The following is a 19373-nucleotide window of genomic DNA, read 5'->3' as shown; positions in this document are numbered from 1 at the left end:
ACGTAAGGGAGACTCGTACTGTGGGCTCGAGAGCATTCCAGTTACGAGCTGAGGGAGACTCGTACTGTGGGCTCGATGGCAAGCCAGATGTGAGTTGTGGGCCCGTAAGGCAATCCAGACTCACACTGTGGGCCTAGGGGGTAATCCAGTCTGTAGAGCTGTGGACCCAGTACATGTTGTTGTTTATATATGTGTTATGTGCAATGTATCAGTATTTTGGGGGAACTCACTAAGCTCTCGGGCTTACAGTTTCAGTTTATTGTTTCAGGTACATCAGGGGATCGCGGCAAGGCGAAGGCGTGATCGTACAGCTCCTCATGTTTTGTTTATGTTTCTGGGAAAACTCTGATATTATACATTTTGAAAACCAGTGTGTAATGTTGTGATGAATTTGGAATGAGTTTTAAAGTTAAATTTGGGAAAAAAAATTTATGGGTGTTACATTATTTTAGTCAAATCCGGTTCTAGTCCCTTTTTTCCCTCTTAATGCCCTAGGCATTTGGAAAATTTTAGAACAGTCGAATATTACAGCATATGCAATCGATCTTATACCCGAAGCGTGTGGGATACGATTCATAATGAAAAACGTGATACTTAACCAGTTTCTTGCTATAATATTGCCATAATATTTCTATTTGCCGTGTTCTCAAAATTCGAACTATGAAGAGGGATGCCGTAATCATAATCGAACTTTGAGAATGCAATTAATAAATATATCCTTGACTAAAATCAATTAAAATTTCTCGATCTAAGCTTTTAGATTGGAAACGAAGTATAACATTCTCTCCCTTAATTATAGCAAAAAACAATTTTTCAACCCCTGCAACTTTGCAAGGTGAAACTTTTCTTTTTCTGTAATTAATATTGCCAACTTGCAACACTTAAAATAATAATAATCATGCTCCCACTAACATGATGATTATATCCATTCCATCATAACATCTATACTCCCACTAGCTTTGACACGTATTCAGAAAATAGTTGGACTTCTAGAAGACAATACTTATTGACTTCCAAAGTTCATATTCCAATACGATGTGCTTCGACAAGCCTTTATCTAAGCTTCTCAAACTCACACACCTTTCCTTAGACAGCTCACATGTGTGTCTAAACTAATTCAGAACTTATATTACTAAGTCCCAAATGTTCAGACTAATTGCCAAATCTCACAATTCGAACTATGAAGAGGGATGTCGTAATCATAATCGAATTCGAGAATGCAATTTACATAATTGCTATCTTCTTAAAATCTCTCTTATTGAAAGCGTTTCCTCACAATCATTTTCATGAAGGAGAGAAACCTTACGACACTTAGATCTTATGGTGCATGTGTTCCTATCCATGTGAATTTGTCATAACCATAATCATAAGATAATGTTCGTGACAAATCCAAACTCTTATGGATAGAACTTTCTCATACTTAATTTCTTGCCATCAAGGTTCCCACCATTGCTTCCAAGTTATTTAGCAGCTCACTTATGCCAGTCAATGTACTTTCATTGAACAAGGTGTTTGCCCTTATGCAGTCAATTGAGAACTCGTAGAACTCATATGCATAAGTAACTTTACTGGAATGGCATAGAAATAAAATTTTGTCAACACGATAGGTTACAAACCTCAAGTCGTGTGCTAGTGTTTAATGGATTTACTCTTGATTAGTTCTTGAAATTTTAATGGATTTACTCTTGATTAGTTCTTGAAATTTTTAAAGATCTTTCCCACTGACCTCTTGACATATTAGATTCTCTTATCAAGAAACATTTCTTGATAAAACAAATATCCAAGAATTAGTGTGTGTCTTTATCAAGACAAACCACTACACACAATTGGTCTTGGTTGGTCTTTGTCTTATCCAAGACATCACAGTTTACCAATTTCAAACGGACAAGAGTAATAAAACAATTTTCTACTTCACATTTGATGAGTGTGTTAGATCGTCTTAAGATGTGTCACTCAATTCACAATCTTGGAGTATGACTCTAAGACTTGATTTTGGAACGAAGTATGACTCATCCTTTTGATTTAACCATTTCAACAATTTATGATTCCTCTTCATAGCCATACTAGTGCACTAAGATGTCCTTAGACAATCAATTGTGATATGGCTCTTAATCATTAGGACGATCATAAAACACAATACAAAAGTACTCTCCCTTCTTCTTAGATTTGAGAAACTTTTATCTTTCTGCCTTCATTGATTCTACTTATTCGTTCTGCCATTCATTGAAACTTTTTTGTGATTCAGAATTACACTTAATCTTGTAAGTATAACCACGTTTACTAGACTTTTAATAAATCATGACGAATAATGTTATTATTATTTATGGTGGACTTGATTAGTGCACAAAATTGTCTACTAGTTCCTTTAGTCCTTCACTTGACTCACATACTTATGTGAACAAATAATTAGTCTTAATTACAGTACCAAGATTTCCATACATCACACAATACAAGTCGTATGATTCCAAGTTTCTGTCCAATTGAAACTTGGGCGATGGGAATCTTTCCTTACTTAGAAAATTATGACATTACCATGAATAACATAACTAAGAATCACATCCATTTCAACATTGCTAATAATAGAAATACACAGACATCAATGTCATTGTAAGGATAAATAAATAAGACAAAATCAAAATTTATTTTATTGTGGAAAAATTTGTCCTTACAACGCAACTCAATTGAAAAACTATGTTATTACATTTCTTAGCAATCTATCCTAACTCTAAAGTAGCAGCTCAAAAAATCCGATCTTCGAATCCATGCGATCGAAATCCATTTCTTCACAATCAGATTCAGCACGCTTCTTCCTTTAAGCTTCCTCTTTTTTCTTCGATTCTACAAAACATCAAAAAATGTAATCTTATCACAATGTATGAGGAATCAAAATAGGAACTTATAGAGTTAGTTAATGGATTTTACCTGAAGTGGAGCCATACGTCTTGACTCTCCCATCTCTTAGATCTCTCAGGTAAACAGGGCAGCTTCGTCTCCAATGCCCCTTCTCTTGGCAATAAAAGCAAATTGACTCTTTTGGAATAGCACACGGTGTTGGATAAGGTGTCTAAGTCCATAACTATTTCTGGTATGTACTTGACCCGACCCGGCATGGTCCATTTGGGTTGCATGGCACCATGCAATTGGATAAACTAAAATAAGAGAAATAACACTTATGGTTTATTAATATATTATAAGTTCTAATATATTAATAATATTATTTAATTAGTTTGATCAAGAATTAATTTAGAATTAATTAAGTGATCAAAAGATAACTAATTAAATATATGGGTAGATTATGTAAATCTTCCATATCTTATATAGTGGGCTAGGATGCTCCATGGGAGTTACAAACCCATGGGTCATGGAAATGAAGAGTCATGCCACATTAGGGTTTACATGGTGTAACCCTAGATGTGACACACTATATAAGCAACATGTTCTCCACCAAAATCGACGACACTAATAAACAAGAGGGCTAGAGCCGATTTTGCAAGTGTAAGATTCTCTCAAAGTTTACTCCTTTGCATTTGGTGTTGTGTGAAGCATTTGAGGCATCACACTTGGGGTGCTAGGCTCACAAGGTTTCAAGGATCATAATCAACAACAAGGTAAGTTATTCTATCTTTCATTCAAGTTAAAAATGTTCCCCATGTATGCTAGATAGGAATATAACCTTGGAATTCAACTTTGCATGATTATTAGACAAACATAGATCCAAGGTTATTAGGGTTGCATGTACACTTAGGAAGTGTTAGAATGCTCAAAACTCATCAGTGGTATCAGAGCCTAGGTTTGTTTGTTGTTTTTCTTTTGTGTGCAAACAGCTTGAAAAAAAAATCGTTTTTCTGTTTTCTGCTCGTATGAAAGTTTGCACATTTGTTGCTGGAAATGGACTAGAAACATTACCCTAAACTGTTTTGATGTTTTAAAGCTTGTTTTAGATGGTGTAATGTTTATGCTAATCCATTTACAATGGCAATTATTAAAATTACAAGTTTTTTTTAAGTGTAATTTTTGATTCTTGAAAGTGTTCATATTCATGTTCTTGAACTTATGAAGATTAGATGATCATAGGAATTGTTTGTAACCTTCATGGTAGTTTAATTCATGATCATAATGTGTTTTAATGGAGTCCATAACTTGTCCTCAAGTTATGGAAAACCAAAAGTCTCACTTTTATTAAAGCCATTAAAAGAACACAAGAGTTATAAAAATGAAGAGTCTTCATTTTTATTACTCAATTAATTCATCAGTTATAAGAAATGAAAAGTTTTGGAAGTTTACAAAACTTGCCCTCAAGTTTTGGAACATGTAAAGTCTTGATTAAAACTTTAGTTCCAACCCTTAGAATTTTAAAAGTTAAAATTCAACCCTTATACTTTATAATATTATAAGTTACTAATATATATATGTATAACGTCAAGTCGTCTTACCGCTAGTACGCCTCATTCACGAAGCCGGTCTATAAGGGGGGTATAAGGTTGTTGCCTATAAAATGGCAACTTAATGGGTGTCCACTCTCACCCACCGCTTCCTTGATCGGTGGAGGGTCGTTAGCCGAACGGGTAGGACAAGGACTTATAAATTCTCATTAAAAGTATGATGAATATTATAAAGTAACTAAATGCTTTTATTAAATTCCCAATCTTAGTTACTTTAGGAAAATGTGAATAAGGTACTAATCCATGAAATTACACTTTACACTTTGTTTAAGTCGTTAGTGGAGCTCGTGTGGTTAACTGGCACACTAACTTGGAGTTAACAAGGTAGGTAAAGGGTGACTTAAAGTTTATTATAGGTCGGTGGAGCTCGTGTGGTTAACCGGCACATCGATTGAGTAATAAACATTGAGTGTACCAAGTGATTTGCATGGTTACTTCACACCTCGTTTTGTGATCCTCGGTATCCCAGTCACAAAACTTGGAGGGCACACTCGAGATTGAAACATGCCTTTGAAAAGTTCATTGAATCTCAAAAGAAATCTAGGAATTTCTAAGAACCAATTAAAAACCTAATATTTATATTTCGTTTTTCATGGTGGAAATTGGTGAATCGTCATTCACCTACCTTTCAAATATGTTATAGCTTGGATTACGGCATACCTCTTCTAAGTTATAATATATTGTGATTGGATCCTAGCCTTAATATTACATCTGGGTGTTTTATTAAGGACTTTCTTAATATCTAAACTAATATTGTCCTCTTCTTTCAGATGTCTTCAAACAATGCTGCTTCTGGCTCTAATCCTAATGGCTCCTTTACCTTTATGAACTTGTGTGGGAAAGTCACTTTTGATGGATCCAACTTCAATGAATGGATCAGAAACATCATAATGATTACCCGCTACGAGGACAAAGAATATGTCCTTGACAAGGAGCTTAAGGAGATTGATGAGACCACTGCAACTCCCCAGGAGATCGCTGACTTCCGGGCACATGAAAGGGATGCTACAAAAGTGGCATGCATCATGTTGGCCACCATGACAGCGGAACTCCAAAAGTCCTATGAGGACTTCTACCCTTTTGAAATGCACCAAGATCTGATGGAAAGATACCATCAAAGTGCACGACAAGAGAGGTATGAAATCATATGCTCTATCATAACAACCATGATGAAGGACGGGGAATCCGTCACGAGCCACATGCAGAAAATGCAAATGTATGTGGATCGGTTGCTGAAGCTTAATGTGAACTTCCCTGAGGAGCTTGCAATAGATATCATTTTGCACTCCTTACCATCGTGCTATGATCAATTCCGCATGACATATCACATGAATAAGGAAGAGGTCACACTCAGCAAACTTCAGGGACTCCTCAAGACCGCAGAAACAGGTCTTAAGGGTAAGTCGGTTGTTAACACTCCTACTCCAAACTCCGCCCCGGATTTGGCAATCGGGAAAGGTAGAGGGAAGAAGAGGAAGAGCTCTTCGAAGGGTACCAAGGCTAGGACCCTTGATGGCTCTTCTTCAAGTGGAACCAAGAAAGGTTTTGTCACTCCTTCTTCTAACCCTAAAGAGGCTGAATGCTTCTATTGCCATGAAAAGTCACATTGGAAGCGGAACTGCCCAAAGTACCAGCAAGATGTGAAGGATGGGAAAGTTAAACCCAACCATGCAGGTATTTACACTATCTTATCTAATAACTCACCCCATTATAACTCTTGGGTCCTTGATACCGGTTGTGGTATTCATATCTGTTCTGATTTGCAGGGACTAAGAAGAAGTGAGAATGTGGAGCATGGAAGAATAAACTTAATCATGGGGAATAGGAAAGCTTTACCTGTCACCAAGATTGGAGTTTATACTTTATCGCTAAGTAGTGGGTTTAGTTTAGATTTGAATAAATGTTGTTATTCGCCAGAAATGGCAAGAAATATTATTTCCTTTCATCCATTGTATAAACAAGGTTTCACCTTTTCATTTGATAATGAAGTTGGTTCGATTAATGCTTTCTTTAATAATGTTCTTTATTTTAAAGCATTACCTTGTGATGGTGTGTATGAAACTGTATCTGTGGTTGATAACTTAGGAAATAATGTATTGTGTATTGATTCTGTTAATGATAATAACTTGGATAAAGCATCATTATGGCATTGTCGTCTTGGACATATAAGCAAGAAACGCATAGGCCAACTCCAAAAGGATGGAGTATTGGAGTCATTTGACCTAAAGTCAAATCATAGTTGTGAATCATGCTTACTTGGAAAAATGACAAAGTCACCCTTCACAGGTTCTTGTGAGAGGGGTGAAGGTTTGTTGGATCTTATACACACGGATGTGTGTGGGCCCTTCAAACATGCCACAAGGGATGCTAATCGTTATTATTTGACTTTTACTGATGATTACAGTAGATATGGATATGTCTACTTAATCAAGCATAAGTCAGAGACTTTTGAGAGGTTTAAAGAGTTTAAACAGGAAGTCGAGAATTAATTGGGAAGGAACATTAAGATGCTTTGATCCGATCGAGGTGGTGAGTATCTTAGTTCAGAGTTCCTCGACTATCTTAGGGAATGTGGGATTGTCTCACAATTGACACCTCCCAGGACACCGCAGTTGAATGGTGTAGCTGAGAGGCATAATCGAACCTTGTTGGATATGGTTCGTTCCATGATGAGTCGAGCTTCGCTACCAATCTCATTTTGGGGGTATGCCTTAGAGACTGCCGCCCATATCCTTAATCTAGTTCCCACAAAGAAAGTTGTCAAAACTCCTCATGAGATGTGGACTGGTAAAGTACCCAAACTAGACCACATTAAGATTTGGGGTTGCGAGGCTTTCATGAGACGCGAGACTCATGATAAGCTCGAACCTCGAAGTGAGAGGTGTATTTTCATCGGCTACCCACAGAAATCCTTTGGTTACCTCTTCTACAGACCTAGTGAGAATGTGGTCTTTGTAGCTAGGAGGGCTTTCTTTCGAGAGAGAGAGAGAGAGAGTTCATAAGCCAAGGAGACAGTGGGAGGCAAGTTGACCTTGAAGAAATTAAAGAGTCAAGTGGTGAAGGAACTTCAAACCCTAGCACTCAACTTGAGGAGGAAACTCCTGTTGAGCCAATTGACAAGTCTGTACCTCTGAGGCGTTCCACAAGGGTTAGGAATGCACCTGATCATTACTATGGATTCCATATTACTGCGGAAGGTGATACACTTATCAGTGATGAGACGTTGATAGGTCTGGATGAACCTAACAGTTACGCGGAAGCCATGGCAGGCCCTGAGTCAGCCAAGTGGAAAGAGGCAATGGACAGCGAGATACAGTCCATGTATGACAATCAAGTTTGGAACTTGGTTGAGAATGTACCAGGTCGTAAGACTGTAGGGTGCAAATGGATCTTCAAGAAGAAGACCGACATGGATGGTAATGTACACACTTATAAGGCACGAATGGTTGCAAAGGGTTTCTCACAAACTCCGGGAGTTGATTATGATGAGACCTTTTCTCCAGTGGCCAAGATTAAGTCTATTAGGGTTCTGTTAGCCATAGCCGCATTTCATGACTATGAAATATGGCAAATGGATGTCAAAACCGCTTTCCTTAATGGAAAGTTGGCTGAGGATGTTTACATGAGTCAGCCAGAGGGTTTTGTCAACACAGAGTACCCTAATAGAGTGTGTAAGCTTGAGAAATCCATTTATGGGTTAAAGCAAGCACCTCGCAGATGGAATCTTTGCTTTGATGAGAAAGTTAAGGAATTTGGTTTTTCTAGGAGTGAAGATGAATCTTGTGTATATGTCAAGGCTAGTGGGAATATAGTTAGCTTTTTGGTATTGTATGTGGATGACATACTACTCATAGGAAATGACATCCCAACTCTGCAGGAAGTTAAGTCCTGGCTTGGGAAGTGTTTCTCTATGAAGGACCTAGGAGAAGCTGCCTATATTATAGGGATAAGCATCTTGAGAGACCGGAGTAAAAGACTAATTGGACTTAGTCAGAGTACTTACTTGGATAAGGTGTTGAAGAGATTCAGTATGCAGGACACCAAGAAAGGAGAGTTACCCATCCAGAGTAATGCCAGATTGAGTAAGACACAAAGCCCTAGTACTGAGGCTGAGATAGCAGAAATGAGTCGAATACCTTATGCTTCGGCTGTAGGATCGATCATGTATGTTATGACGTGTACTCGACCTGATGTAGCCTTTTCTTTGAGCATGGTTAGCAGGTATCATGGGAACCCTGGCAAGGCACACTGGACTGCGGTAAAGAATATCCTCAATTACCTACGGAGGACTAAGGACTGGGTCCTTACCCTCGGTGGGAGTGAAGACTTGAGAGTTGTAGGGTATAGTGATGCTAGATTTCAGACTGATAGGGATAATTTCCGCTCTCAGTCAGGCTGGGTCTTTACCTTAAATGGAGGAGCAATTTCTTGGAAGAGTTCCAAGCAAGAGACAGTGGCTGATTCAACTTGCGAATCAGAGTATATAGCAGCTAGCGAGGCAGCAACGGAGGCGATATGGCTGAAGAACTTCATTGGAGACCTTGGAGTTGTACCAGCTATTAAAGAGCCAATGGAAATTTTCTGTGATAGTGAAAGTGCAGTTGCCTTAGCCAAGGAACCAATGGATCATGGGAGATCCAGACACATCGAAAGAAAATACCATTTCATCAGACATCGAATAGAAGAAGGACTCCTCGTGGCAAAGAGGGTATCATCGGATGAGAATCCAGCAGATCCCCTCACGAAGGGACTGACTCGGGTTAAGCATCTCCAGCATGCTCGGAGCATAGGGCTGAAGGATGATATTAGATTTAGTAGTTAGATAACCTTGAAATTTGTAAAGTGTAATTGACATTAGATGATGAATAAAAGGTGTTTTATTTATGAGTAAAGTGTTGCTATCTCTTGTCGATCGTTTACTATATTTCTTTTGCATGTTTTGACTTCCAGAATAATTATGTTTGGTATATCATATTATTCGAACCTCCACAGTCGGTCATATGTCGGAAGTAGGTATGAATCAAGACTGTCATGATTGGTTGCAGAGGTCTAAGTTGTTGGACATGGCTACAACACTCATGAGTGCTCATAAGTTCTAAGCATTGGACTCAACCCACGCTCACTGGAATCACTTCATGGAATTTATCTCGAGTGATCGTGAGACGGTAATATCATATAAGTCTTCAAACCTAGAGATATGATTTGTTACTTATGAGTTGGTTATGCATTGATTGTACGTTAACGCATTGGTAACTCGATGTTATAAAACGTGCTTTTGTGTATAATTCAATGAGTGGTAGAACAAACATATGAGTCGAAGTTTATCTGTTCCTTCTTGGATTAGAAGCTGATATCTGGGCCCCTCGATGATTTTGTTTTGACCTATGTACCGGGCCCGGTCAGAACTAAGTTGATGTGTTCAATTAAGTTCTTTGTCCAACAAATCGGAAATCGGGAAACAAACTGCTGGACAATAAGTAAGACATTGTTCCATGTATTTGTCCGGCTGATATCTAGAACAGAGGATTATATGATCACTTATCTTAAATGGCGTATCATCATCTTCTCAGTTCCGAGAGACCTTGAAAGAGCTACGATTGCCGATCGGTTCCTGAAGTATTGCAGTTATAGTTATTAGACTTATCCAAGTGGGAGACTGTTGGATAAGGTGTCTAAGTCCATAACTATTTCTGGTATGTACTTGACCCGACCCGGCATGGTCCATTTGGGTTGCATGGCACCATGCAATTGGATAAACTAAAATGAGAGAAATAACACTTATGGTTTATTAATATATTATAAGTTCTAATATATTAATAATATTATTTAATTAGTTTGATCAAGAATTAATTTAGAATTAATTAAGTGATCAAAAGATAACTAATTAAATATATGGGTAGATTATGTAAATCTTCCATATCTTATATAGTGGGCTAGGATGCTCCATGGATGCTCCATGGGAGTTACAAACCCATGGGTCATGGAAATGAAGAGTCATGCCACATTAGGGTTTACATGGTGTAACCCTAGATGTGACACACTATATAAGCAACATGTTCTCCACCAAAATCGGCGACACTAAGAAACAAGAGGGCTAGAGCCGATTTTGCAAGTGTAAGATTCTCTCAAAGTTTACTCCTTTGCATTTGGTGTTGTGTGAAGCATTTGAGGCATCACACTTGGGGTGCTAGGCTCACAAGGTTTCAAGGATCATAATCAACAACAAGGTAAGTTATTCTATCTTTCATTCAAGTTAAAAATGTTCCCCATGTATGCTAGATAGGAATATAACCTTGGAATTCAACTTTGCATGATTATTAGACAAACATAGATCCAAGGTTATTAGGGTTGCATGTACACTTAGGAAGTGTTAGAATGCTCAAAACCCATCACACAGAACTACCTCAGACTTTTCCTTTCTCTTATGATCAAACTTTTCGACCATGGCATGCCTTTCGTTGCCATTGCCTATGTCCATGGAGGTTTGGAAGGCATATCCACCAATCAACTTTGCTTCACCAGTGCGCCAAATCATTGCTGATTCAGCAGTAACAAGCAAATAGGTGAGATCGATGAGGGTCACGTCGTGGTATATCATACAATACTCTATTACGAACTCACTATACGAGTCAGGAAGCGATTGAAGAACCCAGTCAACAGCTAGCTTCTCACAGACAATGACTCCCAAAATTCTTAACCTATCAATGTGCGACTTCATCTCTAAGACGCGTGCACACACTGACTTTCCTTCTTCATGTTTACTTGCCAAAAGGGCTTGAGTGAGCTTGAACTTTTCAAGCCTTTGAACTTGTGGGTTAGGGAGAACAATAGGAGGAGGTGGAGGAAGTGAAGCATGATCTCTTGTTCCTCGATCGAATCGTGGAATATCATCTTCATTTGGAAAGCTTGTTCCAAGGGATTTGGGAAGACGATAGTTGTCATACTTTGACATCTACAAAACGGGAGAAAATTCAAGTTAGTTGATTGATTGAGTCTTTAATAAAACACCCAAATGAGATATTAAGGCTAGGACCCAACATAATACTCTACAACTTGGGAGAGGGATGCCGTAACCCAAATTGGAGAACATTTGAAGGTAAGTGAATGACGATTCACTAATTTTCCATCATGAAAAACGAAAAAGAGATTAAGTTTTAAATGTATTGAAAACTCCTAGATCCTTTGAGATTCATTGAACTTTTCAATGGCATGTTTAAATCTCGATATGCCCCTCGCTTTGTGACTGGGATGCCGAGGATCACAAAACAGGGTGTGAATAACCATGCAAACTTACATGGTGCCCCCAATGTTACAGTCACCTATTTGATGTGCCGGTTAACCACACACGCTCCACCGAAATATGAGAAACATCGAGTCACCCTTCGCTACCTTTGCTTAGAACCCATTTAGTGTGCCGGTTAACCACACACGCTCCACTAACGTCTTAGCAAGGGTACAAAGTGTAATTTCATGGAATTGCATCAAATTCACTTTTGTCTAAAGTAACTAAGATTGGGAATTTTGTAAAAACATTTAGTTACTTTATAATTCATTATACTTTTAATGGAAAGGGTTTACCCTATCCTACCCGTTCGGCCAACGACCCTCCACCAATCAAGGAAGCGGTGGGTGAGAGTGGACACCCATTAAACGACCATTTTATAGGCCATAACCTTATACCCCCCTTATAGATCGGCTTCGTGAATGAGGCCTACTAACGGTAAGACTAGCATTTAAGTTATACATATATAATATTAGACTTTTAATTTTATATATAGTATAAGGGTGTATTTTACACTTTTAAAATACTATGTGGTCTAATTTAATAAATTGCATTTTAATTTAATTAAATGTGAACCATATCACTGTGGATTTATTAACTCTCTTTTAATTATACATTTAATTAATCTAATAAAACCATAAGGGTGCAATTTGAACTTTTTCAAAAATTAGGGTTTTAGAATTTAACATTTTAAAATTAAACTTTTAATTAAAATTTAAATTCCAAAACTTGAGGGCAAGTTTTGAAACCTTTCAAAACAATTAGGTTTAACTATTTAAATTTCAAATCTAAAAATATTAAGTTCAAATTTAAACTATAAAACTTACGTGTGTAAATTGAAACTTTTCAATGTAACTAGGTTAGATATTTGACTTACAATAATCCTATATTATCCATATTCAACAAAATCCATCAATTTTGATGAAGATAATCATTCCAAACTTGAAAATTCAGATTTAGGCAAAAAAAAAAAAAAACGAGTTTTGGCAATTATCCTCAACAAAATCTGGCAGAAAAATCGAAAATCCCGGCAACATAACAGGAAACTCGTCGAGTTCATGCTCCAGACAGCAAAAATTTTCGATTTCCTGATCTTTTACAATTCACAATTGCATCAATTCATTATACAAACAGCCTAGGCTCTGATACCACTGATGGGTTTTGAGCACTACATCATTCCTATGGTGTACATGCAAACCCTAAAGCTTTGGTTCTAGTTTGTTTAATGAACATGCAATAATCATCCAAAGCTCATAAACCCTAGATCTAGCATATGTATATCGAAATTAACATGTAAGAACAGATCTAGATGAACACCTCTTATAGAATGTCTTGAATCTCGTTTCCTTGGAGCTTAGAGTCACAAATGTCACTCCTCTAATAGCTTACAAACACCAAGAGCAAGAGGATGACTTATGGGAATGATGAGGAGCACCAAAACGTCCTAGGGTTCTTCCAAAAGAGTTCACCACGTTTTTGGGGCCATATGGGTCTTTATATAGTGAGGCTATTAGGGTTATCAAACAAGGAAACCCTAATTTGACTGCTTAGGTTCCAAACAGCCCATGGACTCCCTTTAGAACACCCCTTGGACGAATTCCTTATGGGATTCCCATAGAATTCGTCCAACCTATGTTCCAAGGTGATCCATAGCCCAATTTCAATTATCTTATAATTACAATTCTAGTCCCATAAGTTTAATTAATCTCTTTTAGCCACAAAACTAATTCTTAATTAATTATTGACTAATATTAATTAAACAATATGACTTCTCCTTTAATATATTATTCATATAATATATTAATAAATCATAATTAATCCTCTCTCCTCATAAATCATCCTATCAAGTTGCTTTGGTGAAGGCAACCCAAAAGGACCATGCACAACCGGGTCAAGTACATACCAAATATAGTTACAGGCTTAGACACTAATCCAACAAAATAAAGTGCAGAAAGAAAGTAGGAAAGACGAAGAGTTCCTCTCAGGTATAATAAAAAAGGCAGAAGGCGGGACTTTTCAAAAACCTGACAAGTGACATAACCGCCAGATGGGATAAGCGGTCACATCGCCGAAATTGAAGCGATGAGCGAACGAATTTCCAACACGTGTACATAGCCATTAAGTCCATAACATCATAGCTAGCTAGCAAACGATATGACTACTAGACTAGGGGACTTGATGACGCGCCTCCTAGCGCGGGCCAGGAGTGGGATCCCCAGGTCGAAGGATCCTCCAGCTAGCCCAGCCAGGCCCAACTTGGATACCTCGGTAAGAGATCTAGCGCCCGGGCGTTCCCTCAGGGTGGAACGCCCGCACGAGAAGTCCGACCTTGTCAAGAGCATCCCCGCTACAGGAAAAATACAACGGCTCCAGGCGACAAAGAGTATGCTCAGAGCACTAACGCCTGAGCTAATCATTGGCCCCGACACAACAGGGGACACAATTAGCCAATCAGAGTAACGAATCATGTCGGAACTGCAGTCCCTGTTCCCCGTACGGAACAACAAGGATCCTTAGTATAAAAGGGTCTCCGCACTACCTTCAGAAGTAAGTGATCTCTCTCAGTTCTCATCACTCTCATCCAGATACCTCCCACTGACTTTCCTAGTTGTGACTTTGCATATCCCTCCAACAATAGTGAAGACTTTGAGAGTCGGTGGTCAGAACCCAGTTTGCATCAGTCTATAAATACGATTTATCAGTGATTCAATGTCATAATAATGATTGATCTACTTACGAGAGTGATGTCTAGGCTGGATTTTGTGAGATGTTTAAAGTGAGATTTCCAAATAGTATACTCTGTATACCAAACAGACCCTACCTCCGATATGATCCTATCTGGTTATTCCTTATTTGATAGATCTTGATGTAGACACTATGATTATTGATGAATCTAAACTATCATTGTTATAGTCACAATGAATGTGAAACTATACTAAGACTTAGTGCTATTTAAATCTAGGTTTATTGAAACGATAAGGTGTTAGGCGAAGCGTTGCCCTAACCTCGAATCACCCACTCTTGTCAGGTGAGTGGTTAGTTACTTTCAAGATCACAAATTAATAAAAGTATTTATTAAATGCTAATTGTATTAATTATACTTTGTGCTATTTGTATAACTATAATAGTAATGCTTGATTTTGATTTGTATTGGAAGTAAAATGCCTTTAACTATAGTTTTGTTTAGTTTTGAAAATAAGACTTACAAAGGATGTTTAGTTGAAATTAAGTAGAATGTCTGATAGGTCTCATCCTGAGGTAGAGTGTGAGATCAATACAGAGTGTAATAGTCCCCCTTTTCTTGGATGACCAGAAATGGTGGGTCCAAATCAGACAACCGACAAGTATGTTTGGGTCATCGACTACAGTAGATGACAACACTTGCCTATTATAGGTAGTCTAGTGAACTACGTTGCTAGTGTATACTTATAACCCACATGCGTAGATAAAATGGGATATCATATTTATCAAATACTCTGAACATTGGTTGCCTTTAATATGAATTACATTGGCCAAGGACTCCCCTAGTTGTGTAGTCAAATAGTCGATCAAACGATTCATCAGGTAAGGTGGTTCTTCCAGATGATCGTTGAATTAGGATACGTGATAATCGATTAGGTAGGGTAGATGGTTGTACATTAGATTATATACATCTATATTATTTGGTAATGTTTGTTTGCAGGAATGTTATTATGATTTATTATCATTAAAATACTATGGGATTGAAAACATTATGCATCTTATTAGGTTTCTCAAACCTAACCCACTCAATTTATATGCATCACACGTAGTGCAACTAAGGCTGCTGGAAGCTAATTAGTATGTTGAGTGAAATAAAAGACGAGTATTTAATAGTATTTCAGGACCTTTTAGTATTTACATTGAAACCTATGTTTGTATATGAATGATGACATCCTTGGTTTAATTTAATAAAATAATTTTTGTTATCTTAAAATGTTTTAATTAAATTGGAAATTTTCCGCGACTCAATAACATAAAAAGAAATAAAAAAAATAAAAAGTTTTAATTGATTCTGAAAATTTTGGGATGTCACATCTATACACTATAACAACCAGGTAGTTGAAATAAACAAAATTTACATGTACATGCACCCTAAGATCTAGGTTTTTACTAATTATAACTATTTTTAAAAATATAAATCTCCTAGAGAAATATATAATTGCTAACCACTTGTGCAACTCGATCTTAATTTTCTTGACCCCTTATTGAGCTTGTTGATCCAACCATGTTGCTTGGATGAGATGACCAAAAGTAGAATTTCTCTAATGGAATCATACCGAATGACTCCAAGGAAAGAACCAAAAGAAATCTAGGATACTGATTACTTTCAACAAACCCTAAGAAGGTTTGGAAATTGTCCCATAGAAGGAAAAAAAGGAATTGGCAAAATCTTCATAGATAATGTGGTAAGGAGGAATGAAACATCTTGCACCCTATTTATAGCCTTAAAGCCTTAGCCAAGTTTCATCTCCCATTCATGTCTTCATCTGTCTAAATTCACGTGTATATTTAGTTTCAATCAAATCTTTTTCCCTTTTAAAGAAACAGAAGTTTCATGAATCACATCTTAATGTCACGGCAACTTATCAACCTTAAAACGATGATACATAATCCCCAAAACCAAATCAAGAAGCACTAATTTAAAAATATAAGATTCACAATCGCGTCACAATCTGATCGATAAATTGAACATAACAACTAGTTTGAGGAACCAAGAAGCATTGAACAATCAATAATCAAGAATTTGCAATCAAATTTAAAATAAGACCTCAAGAGCAACATTTTTTGATATTGCTTAACAAATAGTGACATCTCTTTAAAATCGCGCCATTATAACGAAGCTCGTGGTTATAACAAGCAAGTTGACGAGATCTATCCCATTGATGAAAGACAAAGGTGCGGATAGATTACAGATGTTTTGAATTCATAATTCCAAGAAACAAAATCCTGATCCACAACATCATTATCGAACAATAACGGAAGCTAATTAAAAACGATACATAAAGATAGATTCTACAAACACATCACGAGATATGACGGTCTAACACTAGTATATAACACCAACACTTTGTAACAAAATATTAAAAAAATCAAACCGATTACTCAGGAGCTGGTAAATTTGGTCACGGCCTTGGTGCCCTCGGACACCGCATGCTTGGCCAATTCACCAGGAAGTACAAGTCGCACGGCGGTTTGGATCTCCCTGGACGTGATCGTTGGCTTCTTGTTGTACCTTGCGAGCCTTGAACTCTCCTGCGCCAATTTCTCGAAAATATCGTTTATGAAACTGTTCATGATTCCCATCGCTTTGCTGGAGATACCGATGTCGGGATGAACCTGCTTCAACACCTTGAAGATATAGATCTTGTACGTCTCAACGCTCTTCTTGTTTCTCTTCTTCTTCTTGTCTCCGGCAGCAGCACCGGCCTCCTTGGGCAGTTTCTTTCCGGCCTTGGGCTTCTTTTCCGCGGGGGCTTTCTCAGCAGCGGGGGTTTTCTTCTCCTCCGCTGGCTTCTTCTCGGCGGGCTTTTTCTCTGCCTTTGGTGCCATTGAATTTGGGAAAAATGTGAAGATCGGGATTCTAGGTTTTCAAAATTGGGGGAAACACGATGGATTGTATGTGGATAGAATAAAGTTTCGGAGAGTGTTTAAATAAGATCAGTGGTTCGATTCTTATTGGTTAGCTGGATTGTCACACGGATTCATGACATGGCGGATGTTAAGCACGCTAGATGAGCCTCACATGTCTCTCGGTTTCAAAAATATAATATATTATTGTCTCACTAATCACTCGTGATAAAATCCATGAAGTGATTCAAGTGAGCGTGAGTTTAATCCAATACTCAAATTTTATTTCAGGAGTACTCCTGAACATTGCATCAGACTTTTGCTATCTCTAAAACGCTTCAGACAATCTACAGTCGGATTCATGACAGTCGTCTTTCATACCTACTTCCAAAGTACGATCGACTGTGAAAGGTTTGAATAATCTTATTATTCGGGAAGTCAAAAATGCAAAGTGAAACACAAGAATAATCGAATCTTATATGATCTCAAACTTGTGAGTATAAATAAAACACATTTATTTAATCACCATATTGATTACTCATTATTCATTGTATGATGTTTCGGATAATCAACTTAATACTTGAATGATAACAAAAGTTGTCCCATGCTCCAAGCATGCACACTCTGCTTACCTATGGTCCATACTTTGTGAAATAGCTCAATTGAACACATTTCCAACGATACTCATTTCACAACTCCTAATTCTTATCACTAGTGTAAAAATACCAAATTCTTGCCACTATTAGAATATGTAGATTCTAACATTTTATGCAACGATCCTTTCGTAATGTCAAAGCACCAAAGCCATTAAGACTTTGTCAATGAAATTACAAAGTACTCTATGGAGTCTCACATTCAAAGTACATTACTTTGAACATCCTTCTTGCATAAAAGTTTCCAATCTAGTTATAAATTCTTAACGTCCAACTCCCAATATGGAAACATTTCCATATTTGCCATACAACAACTCATTATTAATAGAATCATATCTAATCATAATAATGTCATTATGTTCCAATCGTTACTATACTTCCAACTTCCCACAAGTGACCAATCCTTGGCGAACCTCATATTGTCCTTGACAGTCGTTTAATTATTTTAGCCAAAACCGGTTCTAGTCCTTTTCCCTCTTAATGCCCTAGGCATTTGAAAAATTTTAGAGCGTTCAAATATTACAGCATATGCAATGTATCCTATACCCGAAGCGTATGGGACACGATTCATAATGGAAAACGTGATACTCTACCAGTTTCTTGCTATAATATTACCATATATAGAATTCCTTTATGTTAAATCTTTTCAACATAGCATCCATATATGTCTTTTGACTAAATTTGATTGAAATTTCTCGACCCAAGCTTTTAGATTTGAAATGAAGTATAATATTCTCTCCCTTAATTATAAAAAACAATTTTTCAACCCCTGCAACTTTGCAAAGTAAAACTCTTGTTTTCTGTAATTAATATTGCTTACTTGCAACACATAAAATAATAATCATGCTCCCACTAACACGATTAATTATATCCATACCAGCATAACATTTATGCTCCCACTAGCTTTGACACGTATTCAGAAAACAGTTGGACTTCTAGAAATCAGTACTTATTGACTTCCAAAGTTCATATTTCTAATATGATATGCTTCGATAAGCCTTTATCTAAGCTTCTCAAACTCATACACCTTTCCTTAGATAGATCACATGTATGTCTAAACTAATGCAGAACTTATAGCAATAAGTCCTAAATATTTAGACTAAATGTCAAATCTCACAATTCGAACTATGAAGAGGGATGCCGTAATCATAATCGAATTTGAGAACGCAAATATCACAATTTCTATCTCCTTAAAATCTATCTTAGTGCAAGCGTTTCCTCACAATCATTTTCATGAAACAGAGATGAACCTTATGACACTTAGATTTCATGGTGTATGTGCTCTTATCCATGTGAATTTGTCATAACCATAATCATGAGATAATGTTTGTGACAAATCCAAACTCTTATGGACAGAACTTGTTCATTCTTAATTTATTGCTATCAAGGGTCCCACCATTACTTCCA

General features: G+C 37.2%; 1 protein-coding gene across 1 annotated transcript; it reads right to left on the bottom strand.

Moving 5' to 3' along the window:
* Nucleotides 1–16629: 16629 nt before the first annotated feature.
* Nucleotides 16630–17385, bottom strand: LOC145133135 (putative histone H2B.1). The gene has a single exon (XM_079068068.1). It carries the CDS (start codon nt 17293–17295, stop codon nt 16849–16851), a length of 447 nt encoding a protein of 148 aa, XP_078924194.1. The 5' UTR covers nt 17296–17385; the 3' UTR covers nt 16630–16848.
* Between the last annotated feature and the right edge of the window lie 1988 nt (nt 17386–19373).

Source organism: Lactuca virosa, chromosome 8 (assembly GCF_052849685.1).
Source record: "Lactuca virosa cultivar CGN04683 chromosome 8, Lactuca_virosa_CGN04683_v6, whole genome shotgun sequence".
Taxonomy (NCBI): domain Eukaryota; kingdom Viridiplantae; phylum Streptophyta; class Magnoliopsida; order Asterales; family Asteraceae; genus Lactuca; species Lactuca virosa.
Note: the sequence above shows the minus strand (reverse complement) of the source record. Positions and strands in the feature narration are given on the sequence as shown.

Excerpts from the sequence above, each read along its gene's own strand:
- LOC145133135 (XM_079068068.1), bottom strand. The coding sequence starts at position 17,295 with ATGGCACCAAAGGCAGAGAAAAAGCCCGCCGAGAAGAAGCCAGCGGAG.